This window comes from Sceloporus occidentalis, unplaced genomic scaffold, assembly GCF_023333645.1.
Source record: "Sceloporus occidentalis isolate IW3139 unplaced genomic scaffold, rSceOcc1.0.p SCAF_159, whole genome shotgun sequence".
NCBI classification, from domain to species: domain Eukaryota; kingdom Metazoa; phylum Chordata; class Lepidosauria; order Squamata; family Phrynosomatidae; genus Sceloporus; species Sceloporus occidentalis.
In genome coordinates, this window is record NW_028317139.1 from 2,069,334 (window position 1) to 2,082,464 (window position 13,131).

The window sequence follows — 13,131 nt, forward strand, 5'->3', positions numbered from 1 at the left end:
AGAAATACTCAACCTCCACTGGTTTTAGAAGCATATGAGAAAAAATATAAAAATATTAAATATTAAAAATCTATTTTGTCCGTACCTGATTTGCAGTCCTAGTGCTGGTGGAAGAAGTCGGCGCCCTATTCTTCCAATGTATGATGGATATACACCAAATAATTCAATTATTGTCACATGCCTTAAGTCCATGCCACATTGTGCTTGCTATAAGCAGAAAGAAAATGATAATTAATGTTTACTTTAACATAACAACAGCTAAGGATATCCATTTATGTATGTATGTATTTAATTTATGTTTTAATGTATTAATGTATTTAATTTTAATCCTCAATTATTTGCTGTTGGGGCACTGGTTCAAATGTTGGAGACCTATTTGGGTATAGCAAATTTAGGTTAGTGTTTCCATCACTGCTACTATTATCTATAAATGACATGATTTAATTAAACATAAAGTGCTGATTTTTGGAAACTGGAAAGTTCATTTTAACAATAAACTCAACAGAATTGGATTAGGACTTAAACCTAGTTTACTGAGTCAATTCCTATCCGTTTTTTCCACTGAGTTGGCAATCAAGTTGTTTAATGTAACTGATTTTGCTTAGCGGAAGCAAATCACAGCTCTATTAATTTCCACTAACTTTGTAATTTATGTTGAGTTGTAATGTAAAACAGAAATAATCAAAATGTGTTGTACAAGGGTTCCAAATAAACATTATCCATTTTTACTCCCCAAGCGGAGACCAATTGACCCAAAACTGGTTGGACACTTAATAAACTTTTACTAAAACTTCACTGACTCAAAACAAGTGGATGGGATACACAAAATTTCAAACTTCACAGAACACGACTCGACTATGTGAACAGTCCATAACTAAAATGACAACCAGGGGCGTAACTAGACGCCTCAGGGCCCGGGTGCGAGAATCTGTTAAGGGCCCCCTCACCCCCCCACCCCCCCACCCCCCCAAAAAAACATGATTTTTACCCAACAATTTTTTTTCAACTAATTCAACAAATTCAATTTACATATTGAATCATATCTGTAAAAAAATCAAAGAAAAAGGGGCGCATGTACAAAGGGCATAATCCAGGGGTGTCCAAGTTTTTTCTGCAGTGGGCCACTTCATCAGAATTGTATACGTGCGCGGGCCGCACTCATTTTTCACTGTGACAAAAAATATGGCCTTTAATAAAATATGCAGATTAAAATAAAGTAAAATGACACAAAACCTTTACTCTTCCTCTCACTGATTTCTGGGCCTTGAAAGTTTTGCGACTACAAATTCAGGATTCCCTAGATTTATTCTAGGGATGAACTAAAATGAAAATTCTGGACCAAAACATTCAGGGTTCACTTAGCCAAAACCGAAAATGACCCCCACCTTTAAAAATACTAATAAAAACTCACATGTTTAATAAAAGTAGGTAACACACAATTGGACAAAATTAGCAATATGACTTGGCATGATAGGAGTGTGATTGCTAACAGCAATCACACTCCTATCATACCCAGGCAACCAGTAAATGCTGGTACCTAGGCATGATGGGACTGTGCTCGCTGTGATTGCTGTTAGCAATCACACTCCTATCATGCCAAGTCAGCCAGTACATGCTGGTACCCCATACTGCTGGCAGCATCACTACACAAGGGGGGCAGCTAGCTAGGTTTCAGCATGTACTGGCTGACTTGGCATGATAGGAGTGTGATTGCTAACAGTAGTCACAGTCCCATCATGCCTAGGTTCCAGCACTTACACATCCATCCAGTAAATGCTGGAACCTAGGCATGATGGGACTCTGATTGCTGTTAGCAATACCACTCCTATCATGCCAAGTCAGCCAATACACGCTGGTACAGGATGGCTGTAAGTGATGTGCAGACCCCATACTGCTGGCAGCATCAATACACAAGGGGGGCAGCTAGCCAGGTTTCAGCATGTACTGGCTGACTTGGCATGATAGGAGTGTGATTGCTAACAGCAAGCACAGTCCCATCATGCCTAGGTTCCAGCACTTACACATCCATCCAGTAAATGCTGGAACCTAGGCATTATGGGACTGTGATTGCTGTTAGCAATCACACTCCTATCATGCTGAGTCAGCCAGTACATGCTGGTACAGGGTGGCTGTAAGTGCAGACCCCATACTGCTGGCAGCATCACTACACAAGGGGGGCAGCTGGCCAGGTTTCAGCATGTACTGGCTGACTTGGCATGATAGGAGTGTGATTGCTAACAGCAATCACAGTCCCATCATGCCTAGGTTCCAGCACTTACACATCCATGCTATCACACACACACACTCATTTATTCATATAATCATTAATTCACAGATTCATTCCCTCAATCACACACACTCATTCAAACACCCTCCCCACCCCCTTACCTGCACTGCAGCTCCCTCGATGCCGCTCACAGACCTCAGCAGGGGGCGCGGCCTCCCTCTGCCTTCTCTGCTAAAGCACAGAGGAAGTAGGATGTCACGTGAACTCCGCTTCCTCTGTGCTGTCCAGAAGACCCTCCCACAAGTAAGTAGCAGGGCTTGAGGTGCGGCTCGTGTAAGATCGGTTGCCCTGGCTGCCGATCTTACTCGGGCCGCAACTCGAGGTCTCGCGGGCCGCATTTGGCCCGCGGGCCGCATGTTGGACGCCCCTGCCTTATTTAAAAAAAAATAAAAATGTAAAAAAGATTTCGGGTGGCCCCTTGGCTTGGGCCCCCCTGCCGCCGGGGCCCGGTCGCAGTCGCGACCCCTGTGACCCCGGTAGATCCGCCACTGATGACAACTAAGACTTTAGTAGACAGACCTACCCGTCTGTCAATCTAAAAGTGGATTGAGACTTTAACTAATGGATCCCAGATTATTCCAGCTGCGTAAGAACGTTTTATCGAGTAATAAGACAATAACATTGTCATTCCATAAAGCATGGTGTGACCTCATTGAAACACCAACTGAATTAAAAAAAAAAACATTGTATTGTAAGCATAACAATGGATACCATATTTTCTGATAAATTACATTTTTTAGTTCATACCTGTAGCATTCCAACTTGTAATCTATAGTAAAGATCTGCTGCAGTGGGAGTTGATATAATTAATAATCTTCTTTTCTCATAAAATTGATCCAGAAACTCTGCTGCATCCCTCATTGCAACATTAATATTCATAACTGTAACATACAAAGATAAAAATAGAATATACCCAAACTTTCAGTATTCTCCCATATAAAAATTCACTGTCAAGAGTTTTCATTATTCTACCGGTAATGGGCATCAGTCAGTAGGAATTCAGTCCCTGTGACCTGTCTGAGAGATGCATCTTCTTGGATTGCATGTCATATAGATGATAATGGAAATATTTTATTTGCTTAATGCTGACACAATTCTTTCCAATACGACCAATCCTAAACATTTTGGGTATGCACTACTTAAAATACACAGGATTACATATTAATAAAACAATAGCACAGACACACAATGGACAGGATTTGCATCTGATACACACACACACACATTCTTGCTAACACACACACGTACACATACACACTCTTGCTAACACACACATATACACACTCACATAAACAGTCTTTCTCTAACATACATACTCCCTCCCTTAGCCTCTTGCTCACTCACTCCTTACCTAAGCTGCAGGTCTTTGCTGGCGCCTCGCTTTTAATATTGGGTCACGTAATATTGTGTTACATGACCCCGATGCATTCTTGCCACCACAAGTGGTCCGGTCCATGTCAGACTGGCCCTTTGTGCCCAATTGTCGCTTCTACTGATTAGCATTACTAACATTACTACTGAATTGTGATTTTTAGAATCATGTATTAGATAGTGTAGACATTAAAATGTCTAATTTATTTTTAACCCATGCACGCAACATTTATATAATTACATTCTATAACATGTTCAATCATTTTAGTCTAAAATTCCTCCCAGAATAATTTTAAATATATTGTGTTAAAATGAAGGTGAATATTATATACAGTGATTCAAACAGAGCTGATTGGAGATGTACCTTTTTTCACATACTGGAATATAATTGCCCTTCAGTGTTGAAAAAGTGTATTTTCCTGCTTTTCTGTGATTAAAGAAGAGCTATCCTTTAATATATACATTCTGAGAAGTAGCAAGGGAACATAAAGCATTACATGCCTTACATTAAGACCTAAAGAAATCAGAAGAATGGCAACTGATTGAGTCAATAGTTGTAGCTGCTAATCTTGGTAGCTGGCAGGGGATTTTGCATGACTGCTCTTGCCGACAGCTGCAGGGAAACGCTATTATATTTTAGAAGATTTCACAGTTCCTTTAACAAGTCAGAAATCAGATACATCAGATCCGAACATATACAGTAATGAAATATCAGCATGTAATGGGAAAACCAAAGGGGATATTTGGAAACAGTAATTATTAGATGCTGCTGTTATCAGCTGAACTGATTCTGGTTTTTTTTTTGTGCTGGAGGAAAATATTTGTCAATGTGTGTTAATTTAATATTATCCACAATGAAGATGTGCACAAAGCAGTAGATGCCAGGCATGTTAGCATTCTATAATTGGAATCTAAGATAAGTTCCTGACTTTCTTGAAGACCAAGATGTATCTAAATGAAAAACATTTATTACGATGTTTTACATTTTTGGTATAACTGGACATCCCATAACATCACGGTCCAGGACTTTATGGAAGTGGGAAGAAGACAACATATAATATTTCATTATGCTGATCTGAGCCGGCTCATGATGCCAAGCCGTCTGTTGAGAAACACACTTATGTAAGTGGTAAGGACATCACTGTCACATGAGTATTTAACATGCCTTGGATGCACAAGACATTGCTTACTTTTTTTTACAAGTTTATATAGTCAGTAGGGTTTTGAGAGAAGAGATTGCCACTTCCCTGCCTCTTTGATGCCTACCTGTATTGACAGCACAGGTTATCTTGCATATTTGCTATTCCATTCAATGTTTACTCAAACATTCTATTTGTGATATGTCTTACCATTGATTACTGTTTTGGACTTATGATATGCATTATCTCTTAGAAAAAACTTTATCGCAACATTTCTGACATTATATATATATAATTTACCTTATCTCAGAAAACAGGATGTCAATGTTCAAGAGTTACAACTTTTTTTCCCAAAAATACCTACTTGGAATTTGTGAAGGTAAAGATCCTTCAAAACTCCCGTCCATACATATTAATCCTTTAACCGTACTGTATCTGTGAGCCCTAAAATGTTAACCATGAAAAATCACCAAATTTGTGATTTCTGTTAACTAATTAAGAACGTATTGTCAAAGACGTCTGTAACCATAACTGCAGATGTTTGCAGAAAATGCAGCTAATCCATACATAATTTACATAACGAAGTTGTATTAAGAGTCACAAGCTCAAATCTGAAAACACAGCAAAATACTTACAGGAACAGGTTGGGTCAGATCCTGACCATTCTAAATTGAATTGGCAGACGCGGGCTGGGCTTCCTTGCAGCTCATACCCACCAACACAAAAATAGTCACAAGTCGCCCCATAATTATCTCCAGCTCCTGAACACTTGATGTATCCATTTTCTGGAGCATTCAGTTTTGCACAGCGCCTAACTTGGTAGAAACACAAACATGACAAAAAACTAAAAAACATTGTAAATTGCATTTCATATTAGATTGTGAGTTAAAACGACATTGGTAGTTTATAAATATTTTCACTACTCTCTGATTGGTATTGGTAATAAATGTGGGTTTTGTCAGGTTTCTAGGAGTAATCAGTATCACTACAGTCATGAAAACCATACAACATTACAAAAATGCATTCATAGCACTTCATTTATACTACATGTTACTTAAATATTGGTTAATACTTAATAAATTGAGGTATCTAAGTTACATTCATTGTAAAAAAAAAAAAAGAGATTTGTAACGCAGGAAGGCTGTCTCTTTTTTAGTGAAAAACAAGGTAGCCACCCCAGGCCCCACATTACAGCAGGCCCTGTATTCTTGCCAGTATATGCCAGCCTGAGATCTAGAATCATCAACCTTTACTCTTCTTATTAGGGTAGTAGGGCTTGGGCACAGGGGCGGGCTGGGCCGGGGGACAATTGCCCCCCAGGCCGCCCTGAATCTACATTAAACGGCCGTGCGGCCGCCCATTTAAGTGGCCACGCCAGAGCCGTCTTTAATGCCCGCAGCATCCGCGATGGGCCGGCCGAAATGGCCGGCACACCGAGATGCCATTGCAGCCGATGTGGCTGTGACTCTTAAAGCGGCCGTAAGACACGCTGGCCGCTTTAAAATCATTAAGCGGCCAGCGTCCTGTTCCGTGTGACTCCGCCCCCTTGAGCGCCACGTCACATCGTCAAGGGGGCGGAGTCACACGGAACAGCTCCTCGTGACAGCTAGAGGAGCACGTTGGAGGACAGCAGCAGTGAAGGATGGCAGCAAAAACGTAAGTTTTGAAAAAATAAAAAAAATTGTTGGGGTAATAGGCGGAAGGGGAGCCATATTAAAAGTGGGGGCTGCATTGGGACAACAATTAAATGCAAAATGGGGTTGGCTAGGGGGTATAAGTACACAACAGGGTGGTTTTGGCACCACATAAATCAATACACAAAGGTGGGGGGTGGGTGGCTGGGTTTAATATACATCGGTCAATCATTAACAATGCAAAGGGAGGGGGGCTGGCTGGGGACATCACATAAATCAATACACAAGGGTGTTGGGGCATAATGAACAAAGGGGGCTGGCTGGGGGGCACAAATCCACATGGGGCAATACACAAGGGTGTGGGAGGAAATACATTAAAAACAAAGGGTGGGGGGCTGGCTGGGGCATCAATACACAACGGGAAAAACAAACAGCAAACCAGTGTGGAAAGTGTAGGTGTGGCAGAGCCTGTCTGGTTTGTGTGTGTGTTTGGATATCGGTGTGGTAGAGCCTGTCCTGGTGTGTGTGTGTGTGTGTTTGGGTGTTGATGTGGCAGAGCCTGTCCTGGTGTCTGTGTGTTTGGCTGTCTGTGTGGCAGGGCCTGTCATGGTGTGTGTGTGTTTGGGTGTCTGTGTGGCAGAGCTTGTACTGGTGTCAGGGCGGGCTGTTTGGGGACAAAATTGGCTAACGCTGGGCTGTTTGGGGACAAAGTTGCTCACTCTGGACTGTAATTTGTTAATGTTATCTTGGTGCTGGTCGGGTTCTATGTGGGCAGTGTGGACACCAGGGCTGGCTTTGGGGGTGTGCATCCTGTGATCTATGCCTGTAATTTAGGGGGTTTTATCTATACCTTTAATGCTTAGTTGTTATGTGATTTCCAGTTGATCTGTACCTGCAAAGCTGGGTTTGTGTGTTATTCTGCTATGCTATGTTTCCATACATTATTAATGTATACCTGCAAATACAGGGTTTGTATTTCTTATTCAGTTGATCTATACATGCACGTGCTGTTTAAATGTGTTGTTTATTTGATCTATACCTGAACTACAGGGAGTAAGTAAAACAGATGTGTGGCTTAGTGAATGAGGGACAAAGGGACTCTGGGGATAATTACAGGCAGGGGCCCAAGGAAATGCCTAGGGTCCAATTTTTCCATATTTAAATTTTATTTTGTTACAAAGATTGGCCGTTTTTTTATGTTTTAAACATAATTTTTTTTTACTCCCAGTCCCATCACATTACATCAATATGCGTTAGAAAATCAGGAAAAGATGGGCATGGATGGTGTGCTGATTCGGTGGCGCAACGGGCCACTTGACTAGACTTGCCCCCCAGGCCTTAGGCTGCCAGCCCTCCCCTGCTTGGGCACCAGTCAGGGTTATGTTGGTAAAACTTAGAGTCAGTGGGGGTCAGGATATGAATTCAACAGAGTCCTTGCTGCACTAGTCAAGAAAGTTAATGCTGGTTACTAGGGCTGCCATAATGAGGTTACAATCATAATCCTAGTGGCCCGTTTCAGGACTTTGGGGCCTTGAGCCCTCTTTCCAAGGATTGGGGCCTGGTGGTCCCTTTCTAGACGTTGGCGCCTGATGACCTTATTGCGAGTTTTAAGGCCTGTGGCCCTATTGTGCGCATGAGGCGGGGAAGTTGGAGGAGTGTGTGTCAGGGCAGTTGGGGAAGCATGGGGTGGGACAAAGCAAGGGGCCCTGTCTTTAGGTTTGTACTGGGCCCCAAAATTTCTGGGCCCCAAAATATGGAGGTAATATACACATCAATCCCACAAAATAAATCAGTTACTCATAAACTGAGCAATAAACTGATGTCACTGAAGGAGCTAGGTCATATTTAGAAACTAATAATAAAAACTTTTCCTGCTTGTAACTCTGGTTATTCTTTAGGAAAATACAACAATATGGCTCTCTGGCATTTTTTATGTATCTACATACCTCTGACTTTCACATTAAACTTGCAGGACGCTTTATTTCCTGCTCTGTCAAATACTGTATACTGAATTTTGTGGTCCCCTTCTGGGAAGTCAGATCCTGATGGTAGTCCTTTAAGGGTCACACTGAAAAATGCAAGAAAAGGTAACATGCAATTTTTTCCCGATAATGTAACATGAAATTAAATCACATTGATAATTTGATAACAAAAGAGCTCCATATTGGAGGGGTTGAAGGCGTAGTTTAGTAATGTAAAGTTTCACACAAGAGTGAAGTTGATGATGAACTAAAATGAAAATTAAATTAAAATGTTAAAATTGCTCTGCAAAAAGGTCTCATTTTTATGTTGTGGTAAAAACACATTGCTGAATACTTGATCCAGCGTATTTTGACTCTAAAATCAAATCAGATTCCAAAAATGGCACAATGTCAGCACTCTTTGTAACCAGAAGGGAACATGAAATTACTTTTTGTTTTCCTTGCATTCCTTTAGATTTGCTAATAATTACACCCTGTAAACAATCACTAAATACAGGCTCACAATTTGATGCCATTTTAAAACAATCGCAATTTAGGTAATGCATCATTTCTGTAGTGTGATTCACGTATAATGGCTTAGAGGCTTCAGACACTGGTGATCTGGATATGTTAGGTTTTATTATAAATAAATTTCACTTACTCAGTTAAAATGCCATCCGCTGTATCCCGTCCCTCAGGGGTATCCCAAAAAACTCTTGCAGTCAGTTTGTTTGGTTCCGCTACTTTCTCCTTTACACTAGGACACTGAATCCTAGGAGGCTCCACATCTACAAAATAACAAAATGCATGAAATATATAACAAATGAAATGATTCTATAATTCCCAATAAAATGTATGGTTTTGTATTTGATATCAATATTAAAAAACAGTTTTCAAACGTTTTACATTATTTCTTATTTAAAGTATTTCCTGGCATCTTGAAGTATATATCATCCCAAGGGACAGGGATTAAGCACTAGAACAAAACATATCAAATCTCTGGTCTGGGATTTTTGATGAGCCTTAGTTCTTTTTGTAGGGGAGCTGGTGGAATGTCAGACATTACCCTTATAGAAGAAGAAAAATCATATCAAGATGCATATCCATACTGAATACAGTCCCTTCCAAAGTCATAGCCAGGGCCTTTTATGCAAATTGTGTTCCATAACTCCTATCTACTGAAATACTTTCTGATCCAAGTTGCATTGTTTGCTTCAGAGTAAGTTTTATTAAAGATTTACAAATGTACAAAAAAAATTGTACAACAAAACCCCCCACCACATGAGATCTAGAACTTATGACTTATGAGCCTTCCCTTTTGGTATTGTAACAAAACCATGTCCCCACCTTTGCTCATTCATGGGTTCACTTAGCTGCTGACTAGAGAGGGACCAAAAAGAATGTTAGCACTGTCCTTTTTTTAACTCCCCTAACTTAGCAAGAGGGGAAGTGCCCTTGGTACCATCTACTGGTTCCCAGTTAGCCCATTCTGGGCTCCCCGCCATATTCTTCCCCCTGAACAATTGGGAAACACAGAAAAAGGCCGTGTGTCTACCACCCCAGGTAGTCAGTTGTGGTTTTTAATTGCCATGTACCTCTACAATTATAGGTGCATAATTCCTGTGCAAGATTATCACAAATAACAGTTTAAAGCTGAAATTGACAACATACAGGTTGTAGGTGTCCCAGCATCATTTGCGGACCACCTATATCATCCCCAGAGTCCCTTTGCCCCCTTATTTACAATCTACACCTGTCTTTTCCTCCCTCTGTGTAGTTCAGGTATAGATCAAATAAACAACACAAGGAAACACAGCATTGCAGGTCTAGGTTAACTGAATAGGATTTCCAGGTACAGCGTAAATAAATAACACATGCAAACAAAGCATCACAGGTATAGAGCGGCTGAAACTTCAGATCAAACCCAGCATTAAAGGTATAGATGAAATGCATGCCCTAGGACTTGGCCTAGTACCAAGATTGCATCCAATGGATTGCCTGCACTTAGACATACTTGCCCTAATATACACTTTCAAAACACAAACAATCCCCTTTCTCATAGTTTCTCCCCTAACTCATTATCGCTCCTCTTTCTCATCACCCCTCCTCTTTCTCATCACCCCTCTTTCTGTCCACCTCTCCTCCTTCTCATTACCCCCTTTGTCTCTGCTTCTCTTTCTTCCTTCCCTTTCTCTTTATCTCTCTTCATCCTTCTGTTTATATCTCCCTGTTTTCTTCTCTAGCTCTCCTCTTTCTCTTTATTGCTCCCCTATCATTTCTATCTATCTCATTTATTTTTTTATCTCTCTGTGTTTTCTTTCTCTATTGCTTGCTGTCACTTTCTCTCTATTTATCCTCCTCTTTCCCTTTACTTCACCTTTTTAACCTGTCTCACCCTGTATATTTATCTTTTCTCCCCTTTCTGTTTATCTCTCCTCATGTTCCACCTCGTTCTCTTTATCTCTCCCCTTCTCTTTGATGCTGCCTTTTCTCATTACCTCTCCCATTTCTGTTTTGAACCCTTTCTCTGGGGTTGCACACCCCTAAACTCACCCCTGACAACAGGTGGCAGCAAGATGGCAGCTGTTGGATGCTGCACAACACAAAACAACAGGAGTAACATTTACATATTTTGTTTTTGGTTGCTTTTTTCTGAAATCATTTAAAAATATTTAAGATAAAACCAAAATATCTGAGTCTTTTACTTCAAAAGTGTAGTCTACCATAAGAGTGCATCTCACCCCATCTAGTGGTTCTTAAACAGACTACAGTTTTGGGAGGAAAATTCAGAAAAAAATTGTCCAGGTCTAAAAATGTCCTATCAATCTGAAAGTATGAATATCAATAGAAAACTGACAGTGTAGAAATGCCAGCATCATCAAATCAAAATTAATTTCAGGTTCTGTTTAAGAAAAGTATTTTTTTTTTAAATATATATATTTTTTTTAATGTGAAACATGCAGATGAGCTTTTGTAGATTACAACTCACATGACCCTCAGCGAGAATGACACCCAAAATGTGCATTTAAATTTATGATGAAGTATGGGTCAGTTTCAGCCATCATCTACCCACAGTGTATTTTTTATAGACTGGGCTCTCTCTATTTGGGACTAAACTCAGACAACAGATGGGACACTGTAAGCTTGTTAGAGGTTTATTGTGTTCTGTTGAGATTTACCTCTATGATGTCTGCTATAGTATATCATTATTGTTATGATAATGAATAAAAAAAAAACAAGTTCTACTTTTCTCTTCTTAAGGCACAAGAGACAAAAAATATTTTTATGTTGGCTGCACCAACATGTACTTGCACGCTATGGCATTTACAATATGAAAAATTATGTTGGAAATGCATTTAATAGCAGAAAAATAAAGCAGGAGTCATACATGATATTTTCTGTGAAGCACCATATGCATTATGCATTATGTTTAAAAATTGTTATTTATAGCAAGAACTACAGTTGTTTCCACTGACAACGATTTCACAATAAGACCAAGAATGTGTGTGGTCTGAAAACGTAATGTTTTACAACTGTTAACACTAAAATGTTCCACGAAAACATTCTGTCCGTAAGCACTTCAAATACTAATTCACTTTAATTCACTTAGCACAAGAATGCCTACACACTATCCAAGACTGACTTAGAGGAAATAGCATATCCATTGGAAATTTATTCAATAGGGCACAAAAAGTATAATAAACTGTTAACGAATGCTTTATCCCATGATGAATCCCACTGTGTCCATGGGCCCATGTGAGCGCTTAAAAGAGGAGTAATACAGAAAGACTAGCCAATTTGCACACAAATGCTGTTGTGTACGACATGTGATAAAAGTGCAACTTTTACATTCAGTATCTTCACCCCTCACATGTTTGTAAATATTTTATTATATCTTTTCATGTGACATCACTGAAGGAATGACACTCTGCTACAATGTAAAGTCGTGAGTGTACAGCCTGTATAACAGCAAATTTATACAGTTTCTCACAATTTTTGGCTGTTATGTTTTAGTTCCTAGATTTCACTTCCTTTTACATGTAGAACTGGTGCTGTTCCTGATGGCTTTAATCAGTAGCTTCAACTACTGAGAGTAACACACCACCGAAGTCTCCATGTCACAAGACAGTGGAGCAACCTCTGTAAGGTTGACAGATCATAAAACCAACTTTTGTTAATATAAAGAACTTACCTATGCAAGTGGCTGGTTTTCCACTCCATGCCTTGTTATCCATACACGTCACAACTCTCTCTCCTTTCAGCTGATAGCCTGGAGAGCAGTAGTATTCACAGCGGGAGTTAAAGTAAGCACCATCTAAACATTTGAATCCCCCATTTACTGGCATGGTCAGAGTAGGACATCGTTTTTCTGCAAAAGAAAACATTTATTTGTTTACCAATTTTCCTTTAAATGGGTTTCACACCATTGCTCAACAGAAGATCCCTAAAGCAAGGCATGTCGCTGTTTTACAAGTACACCTGGATCTTCTAGCAACAACATCAGTGGAAAGACTTTTTCCCCCCAGTTGTGTATATTTTCATTATCGAAAAATTAAGTTTTCTAATACTGTATGCACAATCACAGAAATAAACAACAAACACCTTAGCCATTCTTTACAATTACTAGTGTTTCCTGTTATGTGGGGCTCATATTACTAATGTATTGCAGTTTGATGAGTCGCAGTACTGCTACAGGAGGCCCCTGCCGGCGACCAATAAAGTCATTTGCACGGCCCTTT

At 40.0% G+C, this 13,131-nt stretch overlaps 1 protein-coding gene across 1 annotated transcript in view; it reads right to left on the minus strand.

Annotated features, from left to right (window-relative positions):
- The window catches only part of LOC149280159 (sushi repeat-containing protein SRPX-like), a 49,277-nt gene that overhangs the window by 717 nt on the left and 35,429 nt on the right, over positions 1 to 13,131 (minus strand). The window contains exons 5-10 of the mRNA XM_089500773.1: positions 12,585 to 12,761; positions 9,054 to 9,180; positions 8,378 to 8,499; positions 5,433 to 5,612; positions 3,035 to 3,168; positions 86 to 207 (exon numbers count right to left, since the gene is read on the minus strand). Of these exons, the coding sequence (XP_089356899.1) occupies positions 86 to 207; positions 3,035 to 3,168; positions 5,433 to 5,612; positions 8,378 to 8,499; positions 9,054 to 9,180; positions 12,585 to 12,761 (862 nt within the window). The remainder of the gene's footprint in view (positions 1 to 85; positions 208 to 3,034; positions 3,169 to 5,432; positions 5,613 to 8,377; positions 8,500 to 9,053; positions 9,181 to 12,584; positions 12,762 to 13,131) is intronic.